This window comes from Scyliorhinus torazame, chromosome 9 (assembly GCF_047496885.1).
Source record: "Scyliorhinus torazame isolate Kashiwa2021f chromosome 9, sScyTor2.1, whole genome shotgun sequence".
NCBI classification, from domain to species: Eukaryota; Metazoa; Chordata; class Chondrichthyes; order Carcharhiniformes; family Scyliorhinidae; genus Scyliorhinus; species Scyliorhinus torazame.
This window is the reverse complement of record NC_092715.1, coordinates 243,630,363-243,654,362: the sequence shown is the minus strand read 5'-3', so window position 1 is coordinate 243,654,362 and position 24,000 is coordinate 243,630,363. Positions and strand designations below refer to the sequence as shown.

At 46.0% G+C, this 24,000-nt stretch overlaps 1 protein-coding gene across 2 annotated transcripts in view; it reads left to right on the top strand.

Moving 5' to 3' along the window:
• LOC140429776 (E3 ubiquitin-protein ligase UHRF1-like) overlaps nucleotides 1–24,000 on the top strand; it is a 168,224-nt gene that overhangs the window by 66,135 nt on the left and 78,089 nt on the right. For both annotated transcript variants that reach the window (XM_072517222.1, XM_072517221.1), the window contains one exon: nucleotides 20,495–20,781. In XM_072517222.1, the coding sequence (XP_072373323.1) occupies nucleotides 20,495–20,781 (287 nt within the window). The remainder of the gene's footprint in view (nucleotides 1–20,494; nucleotides 20,782–24,000) is intronic.

Here is a 24,000-nt window from a genome sequence, read left to right as displayed (position 1 = left end):
GGAGGCCATTCGGCCCATTGAGTCTGCACTAACTCTCTGAAAGAGCACCCTATCTAGGCCTATCCCTCACCTAACCTGTACATCCCTGGACAATAAGGGGCAATTTTACCATGGCCAACCCATCTAACCTGCACATCTTTGGACTGCGGGAGGAAACCGGAGAACCCGGAGGAAACTCACACGGAAAACGTGTGCAGACTCCGCACAGACAGAACCCAGGTCCCTTAGCCGATGGCTTTCTGAATACTGAACATTTCACGGGCCACTGTTAAAATGTTTATGGGTAGAAAAAGACTATGTGCTGAATATTATGGCCCTGTCACAAAGGAGGTGAGGCTGGAAAATGTGGTGAGCCATTCACAAGCCATTAACTGCGGTGGGAGTGGAAAATTACGCTGGTGGAAAATGTCCGTATCTGCACAAGCAGCCATGATGAATGCAAACTATTACCTGAGACTTAGAGGATATTATAATTTGTGACAAAAGTAGGTACTCTAAATATTTGAACAGGGGTGGAATTGTGCAGCTTCTACTTAAAATGCAGTGAGTTTTAAATTAGTGGCATAGAACAGTTAGTTTCATTGATGCATTTCATAGATAGCACGTGTTGGTAAGCCCTATGGTTTCCCCATTAATTATTTTTGGAAATCCAAAACAATTGATAGTGAATTGTTCTAAGTTTCCGAAAGCAAGTAATTGAAAGAACAAACAAAGAACAATACAGCACAGGAACAGGCCTTTCGGCCCTACAAGCCTGTACCAGCCATGATACCAACCTTTACCAAAACCCTCAGCCCTTCCTTGTGCCGTATCCCTCCATACCCATCCTATCCATGTGTTTGTCAAGATGCCTTTTGAACGCCGTTAATGTATCTGCTTCCACAACCTCCCCTGGCAACGCATTCTAGGCATTCACCACCCTTTGCGCAAAAAACCTGCCTTGCACATCGCCTCTAAACTTGCCCCCCCGGACCTTAAACCCATGTCCCCTGGTGACTGACCTCTCCACCCTGGGAAAGAGTGCCTGCCCATCCACTCTATCCGTGCCCCTCATAATCTTGTAGACCGCTATCAGGTCACCCCTCAACCTCCGTCTTTCTAATGAAAACCGTTTAAGTCTATTCAGCCCTTCCACATAACCCTCCAGACTAGGTAACATCCTGGTAAACCTCCTCTGCACCCTCTCCAAAGCCTCCACATCCTTTCGAAAAGGCAAACAGTCGTATTGCGAAACCTATACTGACCAGTGAAAGGTGCGTTTTGAGATCTTTCTTGCTAATGGCGTAGGTGTGGTCAATGCCACAAAAGCTCCCGGAACCATAAATTGACAGCCTAGCTCTTGGTACCTACATAACCTGAGAAGGTTCTTTTCGGTGACATTCGCCCTTGCACAATTTTGGGCAGATCCCCATGAAAATCTTTCAAAGTAGATGTTAATTGGTGCTAGTTGCAATAACTGCAGCCTATTTGTGCATTGTATTTCTGCTATCCTGATTGATTTACAAATCTTCCTTAATCTGATGTTTTGGTTGCTTTGTTGTAAATTCAGTTTACGAACACCTCATGGCATACAGATTCATTAAGGATAAATGAAGAGTCAAGCAATCTGTTTTGCAATTAGCACCTTTCTGTCATGTTAATCCTGTGTTATGCTTGGGTCTGAGCCATTTGAATCATCCTCTCTTTTCCTTCCACCTATCTCCCCAGGAAGGCAATATTTCTTGCAGGGGCGTTATCCTGGACAGCTTTACAGTCTTAACGTGTCTTATGAATGATAATTCTTCTTCTGTGATCCAAATGGAGAATGCTAGCAGGAAACTATTGCACATGGTGCCTGCCCCTTCCCCAATCATTGCAAGCACTTGTCAGCAAAGGCATTGAACAAAACTCCTCTTCCCCCCACCCTTCAATCTTCCCATCCAGGGAGGTTGACACTTTGCTGATTTCAGTGTTGCCATACCCATGCTGAATAAGGGGCGAAATTCTCCCGAAACGGCGCGATGTCCGCCGACTGGCGCCCAAAACGGCGCCAATCAGACGGGCATCGCGCCGCCCCAAAGGTGCGGAATGCTCCGCATCTTTGGGGCCCGAGCCCCAACATTGAGGGGCTAGGCCGACGCCGGAGGAATTTCCGCCCCGCCAGCTGGCGGAAACGGCCTTTGTTGCCCCGCCAGCTGGCGCGGAAATGACATCCCCGGGCGGCGCATGCGCGGAAGCGTCAGCGGCCGCTGACACTTTCCCACGCATGCGCAGTGGAAGGAGTCTCTTCCGCCTCCGCCACGGTGGGCCCCGATCGCGGGCCAGGTCTCCGTGGGGGCACCCCCCGGGGCCAGATCGCCCCGCGCCACCCCCAGGACCCCGGAGCCCGCCCACGCCGCCTTGTCCCGCCGTTCAAAAGGTGGTTTAATCCACGCCGGCGGGACAGGCAATTTATCGGCGGGACTTCGGCCCATCCGGGCCGGAGAATCGAGCGGGGGGGCCCGCCAACCGGCGCGGCCCGATTTCCGCCCCCGCCAAATATCCGGTACCGGAGACTTCGGCAACCGGCGGGGGCGGGATTCACGGCAGCCCCCGGCGATTCTCCAACCCGGCGGAGGGTCGGAGAATGACGCCCCAGGTGTCAAACCCGCACCTCCCTGATGTGAAGTTCAGTACTGCGGCATTATCATAGAATCACTACAGTTCATTCAGAAGGAGGCCATTCGGCCCATCAATTCTACACCGACTGAAAGAGCACCCTACCTAGGCCCACGCCCCCATTTTATCCCCGTTACCCCATCTGACTTTGGACACTAAGGCAGTGTTCTTCCAACTTTTTTTCCGAGGGCCCATTTTTACCAACCGGCCGACCTGCGCCACCCACCATTTTCTCTTGCCTTGTTTGCTGCTGACAAAAATAGAGGAAATGGTTTTGGGTCTCTTTGGCCCTCGTACACGCTCCTCCAATGGAACCTGTCGCATGAATGTGAAGCCCTCCGGTGTAGGAAAGTATGGAGTCTCCATCTGTCCAAAGTTCTGCATTTTTTCCTGTAAAATTTTAGCAAATATAACCCCCCTGAACTTGTTAAAAAAAAAATGAATAAGTGCAAAAAATAAAAATTAAATGAATAAACCCCCCCCCCCCCCCCCCAAAATTGTAAAAGAAAAATCTGCGACCATTTGGGAAAAAAAAACGGCCGCACTGCGCGTGCGTGCCCGATCATGGGCACGCATGCGCAGTGCGGCCGCATTTTCTTTACATGTTCGTGGCCATTTTGAAGGCCGCTTGCAGCCGGCGTTATTAACAGCTGGCGACTGCGGCTGTTGCGCATAGATTTGCACGATCGGGAGTGCCGCGACGGACGGCTCTGCGACACACCCGCGGGTCGTGCCCCCGAGTTTGGCGATGCCTGCACTAAAGGACAATTGATCACCTAACCGACACATCTTCGGACTGTGGGAGGAAACCTGAGCACCCGGAGGAGACTCATGCAGACATTGTGCGGACGGAGGGTGGAAATGTGCAAACTCCACACAGGCAGTCACACGAGTCCGAAATTCAACCCGGGTCCCTGGCGTTGTGAGGCAGTGGTGCTAACCACTGTGCTGTGTGCCACTTGGTTGTTTACTCAATGTCTCATTGGAAAGTCTTTGTAGCCTTTGAGGTGATGTGATGTATATCTAGCATTGGGAGTGATATCTTGTTCCTACCTCATGCAGTGTTGTCATTAGGCTTATTTGGCACTTTAAATCAATAAATTTTTGATATTAATGTTAAATTACAACCCTTGTTAAGCACTTAATTTCTAAGCTGAAAATTTTTTGTGTGTGAAATTACCTGAATTTATAATCCTCTTATACTGTTTGGCATTTTCAAAGTTTGAGTGCTCAAGGCACACAGATTTAATTTTCCCACTAATAGGCTTTACTGATACCTAAATAAAGAGAAAAAAACTCCTGCCGTGTAGGTACATGGAAATTTCATATGCCCAGCACAGAGGATTTTTTGATCTACCTTCAGGCAGAATGCCACGTGTGTAGAGTTCTTTATAAAATTTGTTTAATGTCGTTTATCTTGGGGGAAATCACAGTGTGCTGGAAATGTCTGTCGCTGCATGCTTCAAGTGAGAGGAACTGCACAATAATGCTCAGAGTGTTTAGTTTTCAGATACATTCCTGATGTTGTGGCTTATAACAATTCTCCGTCTCTTACACCTGGGGCGCGATTCTCCGCTCCCGCGCCGGGTGGGAGAATCGCCTGGGTCGCCAAATTTTCCCGCGACGCCCTCCCGCGATTCACGGAAGCGGCCAGACCGGCACAATCGCGTTTTTCATGGCGCGGTACAGTGAATCGCCCGAGACAGCCAAAATGGCGATTCACCGGTACCCCGCGATTTTCCGGCCGGGATGGGCCAGGCGGCCTGCCCAAAGCGGCGGGTTCCCCCGGCGCCGTCCACACCTGGTCGCTGCCGGCGGGAACAGCGCGGGAACGCTGGGGGGGGGGGGGGGGGGGGGGCGAGGCGAGGGGGCGAGGGGGGATCCTGCACCGGGGGGGGGGGGCCTCTAATGGGGTCTGAAGGAGGACCTCCTTTCTTCCGCAGCCCCGCAAGATCCGTCAGACATCTTCTTGTGGGGCGGACTCGGAGAGGACGGCAACCACGCATGCGCGGGTGACGCCAGTTATGCGGCGCTGGCCGCGTCATGTATGCGGCGCCGCCTTTACGCAGTGCCAAGGCCTGGCGCGCGTAAATGACGCGGCGCCGCTCCTAGCCCATTATCGGGCCCTGAATCGGCCTGGATAGGTGCCGTTTCACGCCGTCGTGAACCTCGATGGCGTTCACGACGGCGCGAACACTCTGTCTCCATTTCGGAGAATCCCGCCCCAGATACCTTGGGCCAGTTTGAACAAACTCAAACCACCTCTATTTCCATTTGAAGCCACTGTAAATCCACTAATGTGCTGCTAAATTTGGCTTTATTAAAAAGTCTAACTGGCGTCGCTTTCTATCTTTTTCCAGCCACTTTGTCGCTTGCCAAAGTTGTGTTGGACAACTTCTGTGAATTTGCTGTGCTATCGATCATCCCATCAAGCGGATGCATTTCATATCCTTCAAAAGAGAGCTTTTTAACTTGCTTTTCTCCTCTGCTTTTAATTTTGAAAGATTTAGGACCACCCCCATTGCCCCATTATGTTGTAGCAATAATATTTATGTCTGCCAGTACTTTCTGTTGCTTTCCGCTCTGAAGTCTATTAAGACCATTGGTCCCTGTGGTATTCCACTGTAATCCGTGGCAATTAATTGCGCCTGAAAATTCCAACCCCTCCACCCTCCTCACACTCCGGCAAAAATCTGTTCTGTCCCATCTCTTTTTTTTTACACTCTTATCTTTCTGTCTCACAAATTTGGAATTTTTTATTTTTAAACAAAAAAGAGAGCTCTCTTTCACCTCTTGGTCCTGTTTCTCTACTGTCTGAAGTTCATAGATCATAGAATTTACAGTGCAGAAGGAGGCCATTCGGCCCATCGCGTCTGCACCGGCTCTTGGAAAGAGCATCCTACCCAAGGTCAACACCTCAACCCTACCCCCATAACCCACTAACCCCACCCAACACTAAGGGCAATTTTGGACACTAAGGGCAATTTATCATGGCCAATCCACCTAACCTGCACATCTTTGGACTGTGAGAGGAAACCGGAGCACCCGGAGGAAACCCACGCACACACCCGCGCAGACTCCGCACAGACAGTGACCCAAGCCGGAATCGAACCTGGGACCCTGGAGCTGTGAAGCAATTGTGCTATCCACAATGCTACCGTACTGCTCTTATGATACTGCGTTTGGTGCTCAGGTTATCTATTTTGGAAGTTCTGACCTAATCCATGATTCACAGCCTGGTTTACATCCTGTTTCACTGGTGGTCATCTTCATGTGTAATTCTGGGGTTGTAATTTTGAACGCTTGTGTCACCTACAATGTCTTTGACTTGTTCGTTAACCAAATACTTCTGTATGTTGCCACGTTCTGTAATCATACCATCTTCCACCAAAGCTATGTTTATGGTCCGGTAGATTTTTATCTTGTACAAGTTGTGGTGGCTGATCATGCCTATCATTTCTTATATTGTTCTTAAAAACCATGACACTTCTCTATTTTTCATTATCAATGATCAAATCCAGTCGTTGTCCTGCACAACCCATTTCATGGTGATTATTCCACTCTGGCTTCATCAATTTCCCTCAAGCCAGTTGCTGTCAGTGATTGTAGCTACCATTCCAGTTATAATACAGTGGCTGCTCACTGCCTTGACTTGCCTAGATCTTTTAATAGACCTGTGGAAATTTTGTTCCTGTTGAATTCTTTCCAAAGCACAGAATCTTTGTGTTTCACAGCTCTTTTTTTTAAAATCACCCTTTTGGGGGACAGACTGATCTTATCTTTTGACATGTTCAGTTTTGCCATCTCCTTAATCCTGACATAGAACATTCTTCTCCAGAAGTCTTGATTTCCTCTTCATTGCTGAGCTGTCACATTCCTTTGCGATCTCTTCACTCTATAAAGCCTAAACTCATCCAAGACTTGAATGTTGCTCCCATATCTAGGAGTCCCTTTTTGCACTTTAACAACAGGGGTACAAGATTGCATTTGTTCAATAGGCAACCCTTCTCTCGCTTAGTTTCCAGCCTGTGACTACTTATGGGAGAGGCTGCTGCTCTTTCATCAATACCATTGTGATCATTGCTACTGTGAATGCAGTTTGCTTCTTTCAAATGCAAGTCATGCTCTTCCTCTCTGTAATTCATCCTGTGTTGATATTGAGACACTCTATGCATTCTCTGACTATTACCTCATTCTTTCCTAGCGCCTTAATAGTGCAGACTACTGCCTTCATTCTATCGTACTGCCCAAAACCTGGGTTTTAAAACTCCAGTATTGCTTCCTCTCCTGACCATTTATGGTAAGCATTTAGCCTCACTAGAACTGAGCACTATAAGCCTCTGTTCTTCACCTTGATTTCTTCATTTGAAAGAAATGGCAAAATATATAACAATCCAGCTGGTTGGTTAGGACATAAACGTTAGGCATTAACATCACTTGAGGCAGGTAAGTTGAGTTGCAGGATTTTTCCTTTCCTTGTTTATTGGTCGAGTATCTTGGGACGAACTCATGGCAGTGTTTGTTTTCATATACTTCTGTACCTTTCTCTAACATTACCGTGTCGATCTGACAGCTGAAGTAGCTGCAGTCTTGCAGTTTCTGCGATCTGTATATCCAGATCCTCCCAACCTGGGCACTGAAGTGCAAACAGGTTGAACAAAAGGGATTGAAATACCTGAATCAAATGATAGGTCGCCTACTAAGCTGTTCTTCACTCTTCAAACTTCTCAAGGCTCCTCGTGTTTTCTTCTGTTCTTAACCTGTGGTAACCCTGGCACCTTTGCAGTAATTCTGATGACTTGGCATAAGCTGTGCCACCTGTAATATGGAGTTGGTCAAAGAACAGAAGAAATTGTGTATGTTTATTGAGGTTGAACTGCATTCAAAGAGCAAGTGGACAAGCGAATGATGGAGCCGGAAGGAGGCCGTTAGGCCTCTCATGTCTGTGTCAGCTCTTGAATGAATCTTATGCCCCCTAAATGCCTGCACAGTTTTCCCCATTAAAACACTTACAATTTTCTGTTGAACATTATTCTTCAACCTGCTTTCACCAGCCTTTTCAGATAGTGCATTCCAGATCAACTAGAAAAGTTTCTTTGTGTTCCATGGTTCTTGTTTCGCCTATCACTTGAATCTGTATTCTCAGGTTGGCGACACGTGTGCCACTATTTCTCCTTATTTACTCTATCAAAGCCGTTCATGTGTTTGAAAGCCTCCTCTTAACTGTCTCTACTCTTGGAAAGACAGCCCCAACTTCTTCAATTTCTCTACATAGCTGAAGTCCCTCATCCCTGCTGATGTTCTAGTATAGTGCATCTCTTCTGCACCCTCTCCAATGCCTTAGCATCCTCCTCAAAATTGTAGTACCTAGAACTGAACACCATGCTCCCAACTGAGGCTGCATCAGTGATTTATAAATATATCATCTAATGTTCTTACTTGTTCAGTCTATTGTTCTACTAATAAAGCTGAAGATCTCGTATGATGTGTTTTTAACAACCGTCTTAGTTTTCCTGACCTCCTTCAAAGTTTGCGTATGGGCAGCTTGAGGTAACCCTATCCCCTAAACCCCCATTAGAATGTACACTTTACATCATATTACTGCTGTTCAATTTCCCTCACAAAATGTAGCACTGCAAACTTCACTGTTAAATTCAATTTGCCAAATGTTTGCCAATTTCACCAGTCTTTTCTGTATCTTTCTGAATTCCCTTGCTGTTCTCCTCATTGTTTTCTATATTTTCCAGTTTTGTATTGTTTGTAAATGTCATAGCAAGTCCAAGACATTGTTATATATTTTTAAAATGCATCAGTTGTTGCAGAACACTAATCATTTTCTCCTGTCAGAAGAACAACTGTTTACCATTGATTAGGCCGAGCCTCATTTGTACGCTTGGCTGAGAGCCCAGGCATCTGTTGGAATAACAGAACACCTGCTCCCCAGAAGAAATACTGTTTGGTTGATAGATCAGGCTCTCTGATCCCTGAAGTTAATTACACAATGTTAGTTGACATAAGTCGAGTAGTTTCAAGCATATGTGGTTTGTGTTATTTTTTCAAAGGACCTGGATGATGGACTATTAGCTCATCAGACTTTTTAAAGCATAGGGTAAATCTACCATTGGCTTGCATTTTTTCATAGCTTTTTTTTAACGCATGCTAATTTACACTGTTGTGTTACTGGTTCTAGAAAGTGTATAGTGGGTCAATGGGCATGGAAGAGCTTAGCATAGTGGGCATATGGGGAATGGGTGTAAGGATGGAGACTGGCATAGAGGGCAAGAGCAGTCATGGGGTCAGGTTGGGGGAGGGGGGCATAACCTGTCATATTGGGCATGAGAGGGACCATTTGAACGAAACCTTTTTAAAAGATACCCTCATGCAACTAGCGTTCATGACTTGTCTGAGAGGCTGTGAACCACAACTCTTTAAAAACCTGGCCCGACTCCATGAAAATGCAAGCTTCTGACAGGAAGCAGCCCGCACTCTTTAAAGGCCTCCCTGAAAATCTTTCAGTCCAGAAATAGGGTTGGGAATCCATTTTTAAAGGGTCAACCCAACTCGGTGAAAATCCAGACCAGGTCTGTATCTCGATATTTTCCCAATCCTCGACCTTGGACTGACCAGCCTATAGTTGCTTGGTTTATCTCTCTTCCCCCTTTTTAAGTAGAGGTGTAATATTTTCATCCCTCTTATCCATTCGCAACATCCCTTTCCCAAAGGAGGATTGCGCCAGAATTTCTGCAATTTCCACCCCTCATTCAGTAACCTAGGACAAGATCATCTTTTTAGTCCCTAGATGGGTCCACCCTTCCTTGTCTACTGTATTTACTAACTGTGTTTAAAAAGGACTTTTCAGTTCTCTTTTATATGGCCTGCTAATCTATTCTTCTACTTTTCCTTTCCCCATTAATCCCTTTTTTGGGTCTCCTGTCTAATTTTCGATAGTCCGTTCCTAGAGTGCTTTGAAATTTCGGAAGCTTTTGTCTCATTTTAACCTCCACCTCTTTAGTTGTTTGGAGAGCTCTAGCTTTGGATGTCCTTCCTGTTCCCCACACAGAAATACTTCTGCTCTCTACCTGAATCTCCTCGTTGAAGACAGCTCAGTTATTATTTGGCCCAGAATTTTGTTTCCATAGAATTTCTGCATGCAGGAGGAGGCCATTCGGCTCATCAAGTCAGCTCCGGCCCTCCGAAAGAGCACCCTACCTAGGCCCACTTCCCCCGCCCTATACCCTAACCTGCACATCTTTGGGCACTAAAGGGCAATTTAGCATAACCGAACCACCTAACCTGCACATCTTTGGACTGTGGGAGGAACCCCGGAGCACCTGGAGGAAACCCACTCAGACACTGAGAGAAGGTGCAAACTCCACGCAGTCAGCCAAGATCCGAATCGAACCCGGGTCCCTAGCGCCGTGAGGCAGCAGTGCAAACCACTGTACCATCGTATCGCGCCATTGGATATTTTTACGCTTGATTGCACCACGTCCTTTTGCGTAACAGAAGACTGTACTTTAACCACTTATAGATTACTTAAGTATGCACCTTGTTGCAATGCAAGAGTGAGGCTTTAAAGTGCAACCTCTGAATACTGCTCGTTTGCAAGAATCCATGGAAGAATTGGCTTGTTTCGGGTTAAAGTAAATGAAACAGTTAAGCAACTAAAGTAATTAAAATGTAAAAGATGTGCAACAGTAAGCATAAAGATAGATTATGCCAAAGGTTACTCATGATAGTTCACTTGAGCGAGTCAGGATGATTGAGATGATTGGCGTCCCCGCACTGACTCCTTCGATTGAACTGCTGACTTTCTTTTGCCAGGTTTTGGCTTTTATTTAATATTAGCAGTTCAAGTTTGACTACCACTAATTATCTTGATTTTGGTAATTAAATATTGCGGCATGAGACCTGGACAGGCGCCAGGTTATTTTGGCTGGTGGAATATTGAATTATTCACCTGTCACAATACAGGTGCATTACAGGGAAAAGGTTGTCTCATTCCACTGGAATTTTCAAAGATCACCTGAGAAAGCATAACCGAACAAAGATCAGTACAGCACAGGAACAGGCCCTTCAGCCCTCCAAGCCTGCGCCGACCATGCTGCCATTTCACCTAAAACCTTTCACACTTCCAGGGTCTGTATCTCTCTATTCACATGCCATTAATGCATTTGTCAAGACATCCCTTAAACGTCACTATCGTACTTGCTTCCATCACCACCTCTAGCAGCGTGTTTCAGGCACACACCACCCTCTGTGTTTAAAAAAAACCAAAAAACTTCTCTCACACATCTCCTCTAAACTTTGCCCCTCACACCTTAAACATATGTCCCCTAGTAATTAACTCTTCCACCCTGGGAAAAAGCTTCTGACCATCCACTCTGTCCATGCTCCTCATAATTTTGTAGACTTTTATCAGGTCGCCCCTCAACCTCTTTCGTTCCAGTGAGAACAAACCGAGTTAACAAAAATAGAAAAAATACAAAGTAAATTCGCGAGCACTCCAGTTCTAGAAGGATATTTTACATATACCACAGAATGCAACATTACCCCAACCTCAGGCGCAGCACAGGAGCATGAGTCTGCATATTTATACAGAGAGGACCTGCAGCTGTAGATTGCAATTATAGTCGGTATGGTCAGCATCTCGCAACAACGTAATCGAGATATGATAAAAGAAAGAGGGAAAGTTACCAGGACCGGGATACAACCACAGGACAATGTTCCTCCGGCACACTCCCACCACCATATGAAGAAGAAGAGAGCCTTCCCCCCCCCGCCATAACCCAGTAGACTGAGATAGGGCCTGCAATGGCACACTGCTCACCCAAATAAAGAGAGGAACCCCCTCCCAAGGGAGCAACACCCGAGTTAGCCCAGGAACATGGACACAGGACGGCACTGTATGCCATTACAAGGAAGGGCCTCAATAGAGACAAAAACACGGCCTCCCCATGGAAAACCCAACTACATTGAGAAGGTCACTCAGGCAACCACTGTATAAGACCACTTGGAGGAGTGAATCTAACTCCCCCATCAAGCCTTCCCCCAACCCGAAGAAGGGCTCCAACATCGCAGAGGCAAAGCATACAGAGTATCCTTGCCTTACCGAGCAAGGATAAACCGAACGCATCCACGCTCCACCAGCACTCCTTTCCCCTGCTACAAAAACACAAACCACCACTAAGAATCACAAAGAACGCAGTCCTCTCCAGGATGCCTGATTCGTCTGGGTCTTCGTAGGAGATAAACACGGATTCTCAATGATTATCTCTAACTGGGGGCTATCCTCCATCCCAGTGAGGCCTTGACTAACCCTACCACCTGCCACCACACCAACCTGCCATCCATGCTGTTGGAGCTGCACTCACCCAGAAAAGGGGGGGAAATTCCTTCACATTCGTGAATTGTGCCTTGTAGGAGACGGGCAGGCTTTGGGGAGTCAGGAGATGAGTTACCCACTGCAGGATTCCTAGCATCTGACCTGCTCTTGTAGCCACAGTGTTTACATGGCTGTCTAGTTCAATTTCCAGTCAATGATAACCCCCAGGATGTTGACAGTGGGGGATTCAGTGATGGTGATGCCATTGAATGTCAAGTTGCAATGGTTTGATTCTCTTTTGTTTTGGGTGGTCATTGCCTGGCACTTGTGTGGTGTCAGCCCAAGCCTGGATATTGTCCAGGTCGTGCTGCAGTTGGACATGGACTGCGGCAGTATCTGAGGCGCTTCAAATGCTGCTTATGCTGTTTGGCAGGCACGTAGTCCTATGTTGTCGCTTCACCAGGTTGACACCTCATTTTTAGGTATGCCTGGTGCAGCTCCTGGAATGCTCTTCTGCGCGCTTCACTGAAACAGGGTTGATCCCCTGGCTTGGTGGAAATGGTAGAGTGGGAGATTATTGCCAGGCCATGAGGTTACAGATTTGTGGGTGAGTGCAATTACACTAATGGCTCACAGGCCTCATGGATGCCCAGTCTTGAGTTGCTAGATCTGTTTGAAATCAATCCCATTTCTTTGTTGATAGTGCCACAAAACCCAAAGGAGGTTATCCTCAATTTCAAGAATTCTCTACAAGGACTATGCCATCGTCACTGTTACCGATTCTGTCATGGATAGATGTATCTTCGGCTGGAAGGCCGGTGAGGGCAAGGTCAAGCAGGTTTTTCAGTTTTGGTTCCCTCACCACTTTCCTCCGACCCGGTCTAGCAGTCCTCAACAACGACTCCAGTCTTTTAGGATTTGGCCTGCGGTGGTGCTACCGAACCAGTCTTGGTGATGGACATTGAAGTCTGCCACCCAGAGTGCATTCTGTGCCCTTGCCACCTTCAGTACCCCCTTCAATGGTGTTCAACACTGAGGAGTACTGATTCATCAGCTGAGGAGGGAGGGCATGTGGTATTCAGCAGGAGGTTTCCTTGCCCATGTGTAAGCTGATGTAATAAGACTTCATGGAAACCGGAGTCGTTGTTGAGGACTCCCAGAGCAACTGTATACCACTGTGCTGTCACCTCTGCTGGGTTTGTCCTGCCGATGGGACAGGGTATACCCAGGGTTGGTGATGGTGGTAACTGGGACATTATCTGTAAGGTATGACTCTGTGAGTATGACTGTGTCAGGCGGTTGCTTGACTAGTCTGTGAGACAACTCTCCCAATTTTAGCACAGATCCTAAGCTGTTGGTAAGGAGGACGTTGCGGGATCGACGTGGCTGAGTTTGCCGATGTTGTTCCCGATGCCTAGGTCATTGCCGAGTGGTCCGTCCAGTTTCATTCCGTTTATACTTTTAGTAGTTTGATGCAACCAAGTGACTTGCATGGCCATTTCAGAGGGCATTTAAGATTCAACCACATTGCAGTAGTTCTGGAGTCGTATGCAGATATCCTTCCCTAAAGGACATTAGTGAACCAGAAGGGTTTTTATGCCGATCAACATTGGTTTCCTTGGACATTTTAATTCCAGATTTTTATTGCAATCAAATTCCACTATCTGCTGTGGTGGGATTCGAACCTGGATCACATTACCCTGTGTCTCTAGATTACTTTTTTTAAAATTCAGACTACCCAATTCATTTTTTCCAATTAAGGGGCAATTTAGCACGGTCAATCCACCTACCCTGCACATCTTTGGATTGTGGGGGCAAAACCCACACAAACACTGGGAGAATGTGCAAACTCCACACAGACAAATGACCCAGAGCTGGGATCAAACCTGGCACCGCAGCGCCGTGAGGCAGCAATGCTAGCCACTGCGCCACCGTGCTGCCCGGGCTCGATTACTAGCCCAAGTACGGCTACACCACCTCCTCCGACTATACTACCGCCTCCCCTCCATGGAGTGGCAACAGTGAGCAGGTCTTCATAAATGATTGACTGAAATGGCAAAACCCTTTCCAGGATTTTACTGTCAGGAACCTTTCCGTATGAAGAATTTTGTAGCTGCGATGGTTTTCTGTATTTTGGTGGCATTTTTTTTTTTAAAAAAGCACCTAATTGGAAAATGTAATGAAATTGAGAGTTGCAAATTTTACTTTGTGCAAAAATGTAGACGGCCATAATGTCTTGTGTGTGCATTTTGTCTTGTATGTTAATTTAAAATAACAAGCTTAAAGATCAAGGCCAGGCCATTTCAGTTCAGCGTTGTGTGGTTTGTCTGTAGATGTGTCTACCGTGCATGTGTCATGTCTGGACCAGAAGCAACCTGGGGTGGAGGGTATGGGACAGAAATCTCTGAAGCCTTGAGAAATCCCTCTGGTGAATCAGTAAAATGAGGAAGAGAAAATCTTTAAAAAGCTGCACACAGCGAAAAATGTAATTGTAAATTTGTGTTCTAGTTCAAATTAAATAATCAGAAAATGTTTTGATCCATAGTAGATTGATAAAGGTTTTGGACACTTGTTTCTTTCTTATTGGGATGCTTTGGAACCATATAGGTAATGCTTTTGAGCTGCGCAGTGGATTCTGTCCGAAACACAGTTTAAGTGAGATACTGTATTATAGAAGTGTAAGCATCATCGTAATGAGGAAGTTGACTAGAGGCTTGTGGTCAGCTTTCACTTCCAAAATTTATCACCCCATCATCTCTTTCAATTCCTTGAGTGACTAGTCTATGCTTTCAGACCTCAAGCCTTTGAGCCCCTTTGATAACTTCCTCAGAAGACCAGAGGACTTCACCGTTAGCCTTTTTTCTCCCAAACCACTAACTGCATCTCTCTTACTAATGATCTCGGGTTGAATTCAGCTATTTGCAATTTTTATGTCTGGCTCAACCCTGAGCTGAGGTTTGACCACAATTGACCATCAAGGTCACTCGCTTCCAGTCCTACAACATTGTCCACCTTCTGGGCCCCTCTGCTCCTAACATCCATGTATATCCCTTAGTCACCCAAAGAACCTGACATACCCTTGCGGTGACTGGCCCAACTGTCACTCTCTGCAGAGGTCAATTCTCCGAAACTCTCCTACTCTTACTTAAAATGAAAAATGAAATGAAATGAAAATCGCTTATTGTCACAAGTAGGATTCAAATGAAGTGACTGTGAAAAGCCCCTAATCGCCACATTCCGGCGCCTGTTCAGGGAGGCTGGTACAGCAATTGAACCTGCTGCTGGCCTGCCTTGGTCTGATTTCAAAGCCAGCGATTTAGCCCTGTGCTAAACCAGCCTGCGCTAAATCCTGCTCGCCCATCTCCCAGATCTTCGATGGCCTAACTTTCCCCGTTGCTCCTCCCAGCATTACATTTTTTTCATCTGTTAAATCATTCGATAGCCTCTACTCTCCTGTCTCTACAGTGTCTTCCAGATCTACATATCCTTCTAGACTTTGCGTTCTTCCGACCTTGCATTTTGTGTGTGTATCTCTCCTCCCTGCGCCTTGCCATTGACAGTGGGACCTTAGCTACCATCAGTCTGACGCTTAAGCACCCTCCCTAAGCATTTCCCACTTCTCTCTCCCTCTGGTTGGCCATCTGCTTTTTGAGTATTTTATGAAGTGCCACAAATATTTGCTTAAATTATCAGAAGTATTAATGCACTTGCGCCTGAGGCAGAAGGTGACCGGGTTGCAGGGGGTAGTCTTGCGTGGGTTTGCGGGGGGCAGTGTGGTGAAGGGATGTTAGTCAAGTCGGGTAGTCGGGAGTACATAGAACATACAGCGCAGAAGGAAGCTATTTGGCCCATCGAGTCTGCACCGACCCACTTAAGCCCTCACTTCCACCCTATCCCTGTAACCTTTTTGGACACTAAGGGCAATTTATCATGGCCAATCCACCTAACCTGCTCATCTTTGGACTGTGGGAGGAAACCGGAGCACCCGGAGGAAACCCATGGTGATTGAGGGGAGTGGACAGGGTCAATATGTGTGATTTGGTGGTGGTGGTTGCGCGGATCGTCAGTTCTGTCGTTACCCAGATGGTAGACTAGGTTTTGATCTCTCTGATATTTCCTGGATGCCTATCCAGGCTAATTACCGTGGATTTGTCCAAAGTTACGGCGAGACACACGACGACCCAGTGGCCAGAAGACTTGGGCCATAGGTTAATTGCCTTTTCTTCCCATTGCTTTTTTTCAATTGCGCTGCATTCCTAATTGGCTGCGATATTTGTCTAAATAACAACAATGGCCACACTTCAAAAAAGATGATGAACTGGTTGCAATGTGAAATGCAAGTTGTTTTTACCATCATATCACTTGCAAATTGCTGATCTCGCACAAATGATCATTTATGGTTAGTGTTAGAAATGGGGAAAAGTTCCACTGTTACCGACTGTTGCTCTTAATCATGAGATGAGGCACATATTGGAACAGATTAGAAAGAGCTTTCTTCCACGTCTTTCCTTAAATGATACAGATACCGTGTGCCCACAGTGGCAGAGGGAAGGGAAAAAGCATTTAATTAAAAAAGCATTTTAAATTTTGTCACCTACTGATTTACAGTACAGTGAAGGGAAGCCGCTACACACTCGGATCTTTGAGTGCTGCGGCAAATTGTTTACGGCCATAAGTATTTAATAAGGCCGTGGTTTTGTGGAAGTGGTATGACTGGATAATCCATCATTTCTGAGGACTGCAATTATATGGGAGTACCAAGGTCTCGAACTCTTTCAACTAAAACTGACATTTGTTTTTCAGGTTCTTTTAGAGGGATGGAGTGGGCAAAATAGAATGAATACAAGAACCTCTTAGTCCATATATAATGGAGGAAAATGTGAATTTCCAATTTCCCACCTGCTTGCCTGAAATGTCTGCAATGGGAAGATTGAATCAGTCTATAGAGATCTCTGAATTTCCTTTTCTCTTGACTCTCTCTTCTCCACATGCACCCTCTCAAGACTATGTATACAGTGCAGCTGTGCAAGTTGTGCAGTCTTGTAAAAGTACTGAAATAAGGGTGGCATGGTGGTGCAGTGGTTAGCACTGCTGCCTCACTATGCCGACGACCCGGGTTCGATCTCTGCCCCGGGACACTGTCCGTGTGGAGTTTGCACATTCTTCCCGTGGCTGTGTGGGTCTCACTCACCCTCACAACCCAAAGATGTGCAGGGTAGGTGGATTGCCCCTTAATTTGGGGGGGGGGGGGGAATTGGGCACTTCAAATTTTTTTTATCTTGCAAACAGAAATTATTATTGCTCTCTTACCATGCCTGCCTTGGTTCCCTTTCTAACAATGGATTCTCCAGCCGTTGGGACTCTCTTTTCCTGCCTGTGCGTTTCCTGGTGGCGTGGGGTGACTTCAATCCGATTGGCAAGCGGCGGGAAGAGAGAATCCCGTCACCAGCGAGCGGCGTGCCCCCGAGAAGTACACGGCTGGGGGCACAGAGAATCCCGCCCATGATTTTGTGCTAATCCGGTTTAAAAGAAGGGACGATTTCATTTCCTCAACTAACTTTTGTCGCATTTTCTGTGTTTATTCAGATTTGGTGCTTTTTAAACTTGTGTGCCGCATGGCATATTTTTGGGCGATGGTGCCAGTTTCTGCCAATATTGCCCGTATGCGCGTATGTTCAGGCAATGGTGCAAAGATTGAACTGAATCCTCTGCGATAGTTGCTGCAGACCAAAGCATGATGATCGAAACAAAATCTGCAAAATCAACTGATATCATGTCATTTACTATATACCTTTTCTATAATTAGCTACCAAAAGCAGCACCAACAGTGTGGCTTCCTAAACTTTACTCTAAAGGGGAAGGAAGGACCAGCTGTTGTCTGGACTGTCTCCTTCCGTGTTGTATCACAGCTTGAGGGCATCCCAATTATTTTCCAGCCAATGTACTACTTTTGAAGCATAATCGCTGTAAATAATGTAGAAATGCTGCAGCCAATTTGCACACAGCCAACCATGCAATAAATGACCAGGCTTTGAGTCTCGGGTAAGGGATCAATATTGGCCAGGCCACCAGCGGGAACATCCCTACTATTCAGAATAGTGCCACGGAATCTTTTACATCCACCTGAGGAGCCTCCATTTAACGTCTTGGCTGCAAGGCAGTTACCTGTAACAGGGTGGGGTAGTGCTCGTTCAGCTAGATTTTGTCTTCAAATCTCTGGAGTGGGGCTTGGACCTATAACCTACTGATTCAGAGGTGGACGTGTTACAAACTGAGCCAAACGGCTGACAGTTGCTAAGACGAAAGAGCACTGGGTTTTACAGAATGCCACAAGTACACTGCCACGCAATGGACTTGATCACTGTTTGACAAAGTGCTCAAGGATCAGAAAAAGTAAGAACATGCTGGAAATAGTCAGTAGATCTGGCAGCACCAGAGTTAATGACCTGGGCTTCTGCAGAGTTGTGGAGACTCCGGAGAACTTCCAAAATGTGGAGAGAGACCCAGATGTTGCAGCGTCACTCCCATTTCCAACAGATCCTGTTTTTTGTCAATCGGGGAAAGGGGGCTGGGCCTGATTCACACACGAGGGAAATCTGTACTCCGCTGGGTGCTGGGCCATTTGAACTCTCATGAGTTCATTTAAAAAAAAAAAAAAAAATTATAGAGTACCCAATTCTTTTTTTTTTCAATTAAGGGGCAATTTAGCATAACCAATTCACCTGCCCGCACATCTTTTTGAGTTGTGGGGGTGAGACCCACGCAGACATGAGGAGAATGTGCAAACTTCACACAACAGCGACCTGGGGCCGGAACGAACCCGGGTCCTTGGCGCCATGAGGGAGCAATACTCTCATGAGTTCAAACAGACCCTGTTTTGGCTATTAACCAGTTGGAAATCATGAATTTGTGGAGTTAGCATAGAGGCTCTTGAAGGGTGGATGAGGTCTGTATAAGTTTTCATGATGTGAAGTTATTTAAATGCCTAGCCCTTTAAAATGGGGGAGGGAGGAAGGGGGTGCTGTGTCCGTGAGAATTTTAAAAACTCTGTTCCGGCAATTAGAATAGCGGTTTGTTGACATTTCATTCCGGGCTGTTTATGAATTTCAGGGAGGCAGTGGTGTAGTTGTATTGTTGCTGGGCTGGTAACCCAGAGACCCAGGATAATGTTCTCCAGGCTCAAGGTTCCATGGCAGATGGCAAAATTTGGATTCAATAAAAATCTAGAATTAAAAGTCTAATGAATTTGATTTAAAAAAAACATCTGGTTCATTAATGTCCTTTAGGGAAGGAAATCTGTCATCCTTACCTGGTCTGGCCTACATGTGACTCCAGATCCACAGCAATGTGGTTGACTCTTAAAATGCCCTCGGGGATGGGCAATGAATGCTGGCCCAGCTCGCGATGCCTGGCTCCCATGAACGAATTTTTAAAAATAATTCCGCAAGCTATAATTATCTCAGCAGAACATTCTAATTTCTTGGTTGGATTGACAGTTCAAAGAGATTATTATAGGATTAGTTGTTTTTGCGGGGTCATAAATGGAAGTTTGATTTTCTAAGAGATTAACTGCTTGCAATTAGCTTTGAGTGGTTTTCATGAATGGGATATTTTTTAAATAGTGAAGGCTCCATTACAATTTTGTACCTTTTTTTATTTCATCTTATCGTGGCTACTGAGGTCTGTCAGTGGTGGATTCTGAATGAGATGGCATGAGGGTATAAGGGCCGTGCATGGGGGTATAAGGGCCACGCGTGGTGCATGAGGGTATAAGGGCCACGCGTGGTGCATGGGGGTATAAGGGCCACGCGTGGTTCATGGGTCAGCATGGGGGCTATAAGGGGTCACGAGGAAGGATGGAGGTTGGGGGACATGAGTGGGCATGGAAGATATGAGGGGTTTGGCGATGAGTTGGGGAATGGATGGAGAGGTGATGCATTGTAAGGGCTTGAAGACATAAAATGTAACAAAACAAAAGTCCCCGAGAACAGAGGCAGGCCACTTAACCATCCTGTCTCCACACTCCTGTGGGCCCGACTCTATGGCGCAACTGCCTGAAAAATGGGCCTGACAAAGCACTTTCTACTGAGGTGAGCCTGACGATAGTGAAAATCGGGGTCAAGCTTTCAGGATGATGAGAAACCTGAAACATGAACTTGGTTTCTCTGGCCATTTCCAGCATTCTGTTTTAAGTTCAGATTCCCAGCATCCACAGTAGTTTGCCACTGTGTCTGAAGAAGTAGACTGACATCAAGGCATAAAAATAGAAATGCAAATGGAATCTAAAATTGAAACGATTTGGGACCTGATTTATTTACTTAGTTATTTCAACATAATTATGGATAATGTGGATGTCCACCCAGTCAGCTGTAGCCCACTCCAAAGCTAATTGTTCATATTTCAGGATGTGAGAAGATTGTTTTATTACTAATGTGTAGAAAATGAGTCATGATGCGAGTAGTTGTGCGTAGGAAGAGTGTGAAGGCACCTGAAAACGTAACTGATGTTTTCTTTTTTAATGTTATGTTACAGATAAACGAATTGGTGGATGCCCGCGATTTGGTGATTGGAGCCTGGTTTGAAGCTCACATTGTGAATATTACACGGAGCACAAAGGGACAAAAAAGTGGTGCATCGAAAAATGATGCCAATGGAAATGAGAGGACAAGAGCACATGCTCAATATGTTAAAGATCCCTCGGACCAAGAGCAGTCACAGAACTGTAGTGGGATCGCATCAAACAATTTGGACTGTACGCCATCTACATCCACTGTGGATTCTACAAAAGATGACATTGTGTATCATATCAAGTATGATGAGTAAGTCCAGTTCCTGTTACTCCAAGACCCCACAGATATTTTGGTAAAACAAACTAGATACTGTGTCCAGACACTTGTATTCGGACTTGCGTTAGGGGCTGGACTAGCAAACCACTTGCGTCATTGCGCCCATTTCCGATTTGCCTTCAAAGAGATGTTAGAGATTGAGAATTGAAGCATGAGGAAGGTGCAGGGCAAGTTATCAAACCAAGATGCTGTTGTCGTGACTAAATCTTTTTGATTCTTAACCCTGTTATGATAAATCTTTATAAAATTCTGGTTTGGCTTTAGCTGGCATATATAGTGTCCAATTCTGGATGCTACAGTTTAGGACAGATGTGTTGGCTTCAGAAAAGATGCTGAAAGGATTTCTGGGAACAGTTCCAAGGATAAGGGACTTCAGTTCCGTGGACAGCTGAGGCTGTTTTCCTTCGAGAAGACAAGGTTGAGAGGAGGTTTGGTAGGTTGTTCAATGTTGTGAGGGGCCTAGACAGAGTAGATAGAGAGAAACTGTCCCCGTTGGCAGAAGGTCAAGAGCCAGAAGATGCCGAGTTAAGGCAATTGGCCAAAGAACCAGCGGAGACGTGAAGGAAAACTTTTTTAAACAGCGGGTACTTAGGGTCTTGAATGTACTGCTCAAGAGTGTGCTGGAGACAGATTCAACCGGGACTTTCCAGACGGAATTGAATAAGCGATTGAAGAGAGGAAACATTCAGGTTTTTGTTTTAGTAATCTTTATTGTCACAAGTATGCTTACATTAATAATTCAATAAAGTTACCGTGAAAATTCACTAGTCGCTACTTTCCAGCGCCTGTTCGGGTACATAGAGGGCGAATTCAGAATGTCCAAATTACCTAACAGCACGTCTTTCTGGACTTGAGAGGAAACCGGAGCACCCAGAGGAAACCCACGCAGATACGGGGAGAACGAGGGAGTAACTCAGTTACTCTTGTCGACAGTCAGCACGAACATGATGGGGCTAAATGGACTCTAACATTCTGTTCCACCCTGTGATTCATTCTCTCTTTTTCTAAAATATACTTAAGAGTACCCAATTCTTTTTTTCCCAAGCAATTTGGTGTGGCCAATGCACCTACCCTGCACATCATTGGGTTGTGGGGGTGAGACCCACGCAGCCATGGGGGAGAATGTGCAATCTCCACGTGGACAGTGACTCAGGTCTGGGATCGAACCCGGGTCCTCGGTGTCGTGAGGCAGCAATGCTAACCACTGCACCGCCGTGCCACCCCGCTGTGATTCATTATCGTGGTTCTAGTTGACGAGAGGAGGGGAAAGTCCAGCTGGAAAAGAATAACTTTCAAATCGGGTAGAAATTATAATTGTGGTACAAAATGAAGTAGGGGGGTGAAGGCGGAACTGGAATGTGACGTTTCTTGAAACAGCAAAAATGTTGGAAGTGAGGTTCATCTTGGGACAATGGAGCAATGTTGGACAGGCTGCCCAATATATGTCATGTCTGATGGGCGGTTCCATTGCAATCAATCCAATGAAAATTATCATACCGTACACTGAGGGCGGAGCAGCCAACCCAATTCTGTCCATTTTGTTCAGCTGCCCGAGGTGAATTTCTAGCCAGTTTGTTGCCCTTTCTTACATTGATTCATGTGTTTATTTTTATCCTTGTCCTTGTGTCAGTGTTTTGAATCAGCATCTTTCACTTGAGAAGCAGGATGAAAAACAGAGAGGAATGAAGGTTCCCATCCAAAACAACTGTTCTTATCGGGTGTTGTCTGATTTATATGTTTCCAGGCTCTCATGTTTTATTATGTTTTGACGGAGCGGACTGGGGTAGGGGGATGTGCCGAAAGCCTTTAATGATGCTGGATTGATCAGTATGATGGAACTGATTCTTATTAAGTTGGAGTGAGTATATGGAAGCCAGTGCGCAGCTACCTTTGAATGATTAGCTGAAGCTGATTACGAAGCGATTAGCAAAAGAGGTGTTGCCTTTTAAACCTATTGTAATTTCACACCGCTGTGCTGAAGCTACTGTCCCAATGATGGCACTGTTTACAAAAATCCCAAGGATTAAGTGATGCAGCATTGTGAAATCGATTCTCGGTGTTTGTTTGCCGTGGCCGTACAGCTGTGGGCACATGATGCAGCTCTGCCACTGGAAGCCACTGAACACAGTTTTGTTAATCAGTGTTTCCAAATGTTACGTGGGCATTTTCGAGCACCGCGCTATACTTGCGCCCTACATTCTGGAACTGAAGCAACCACAGTCCTTTTATTTGCTTGTAGGTTGGTGTCTCGTTCTCCCCAGAACTCACTTGTAGAGGTTCTGGTGTTTCATACTGAGTTTAACATGGAATTGCCACTTGACATCCAGTCATGCCTGAAGAAAACGTAACCTTTAAAACAGAAAGGCAAGATTTTCCAGCCCTTTCCACCAGTGGGATCTTAAGGTCCCACTGAAGGCGGACTCCCTGTGATAGGTTTCACAGTGGTGCGATCAGCGAGTAACACAATGGCCGTTCACTTCGGCGGGACAAGAAGATCCCGGCGGCAGCCAACGGCAAGCTGCCCGCCCGGGGGAGGGGCGGATTCGGAAAATCCGGGCCCAAGTCTTTCTCGCTCCTTGCCACGTGGTGCTCGCTCAGGTTTCTGGACTTGTGGATGTTGACAGACCTGTGTTACCTCATTCAAGTTAATCATTCGTTAAGTTTCCAGACATTCGGGGTTTGCCTGCTGGCAGATAACAGGAAACCGGTTTATATGTGTAAATGGGAGTTTCTGCCGAAGTTTTGTTGAATAATTGGGAGAGTCTTTGAGGAAGTTCCTGACAACTATGTTGGCCATCAAGGACGCCTTAGCTTAGCATGGTCCTGTGCTCAACTGGCAATCACACACATGCACCGTCTATTAGCAATAGAAATTTTGGTCCACTCTTCTCGTACTCTACAGCCCAACCAGGTCCCTGTGACCAACTCTCCTGTTTGCTCTGGTTGAGATAGTTAAGCTGTGGAAACACTGCAGATTGAACCTTGGACTACACTGCTCTGGATTTCAATATTTTATTTTGGTCAGTGCAGAGAAGTAGATAACATGTTGTATCCACCCAGGAGGAGCTCTGGTTTATTCTTCAGTTATTGTTTTCATTTCTTAGGGAAAATTCATATCCTATTCTTCTTTGTTGTTTAATTAGTCATGGTCCCTGAAGATTCAATCCACATTGAATACATCAGTATCAACTT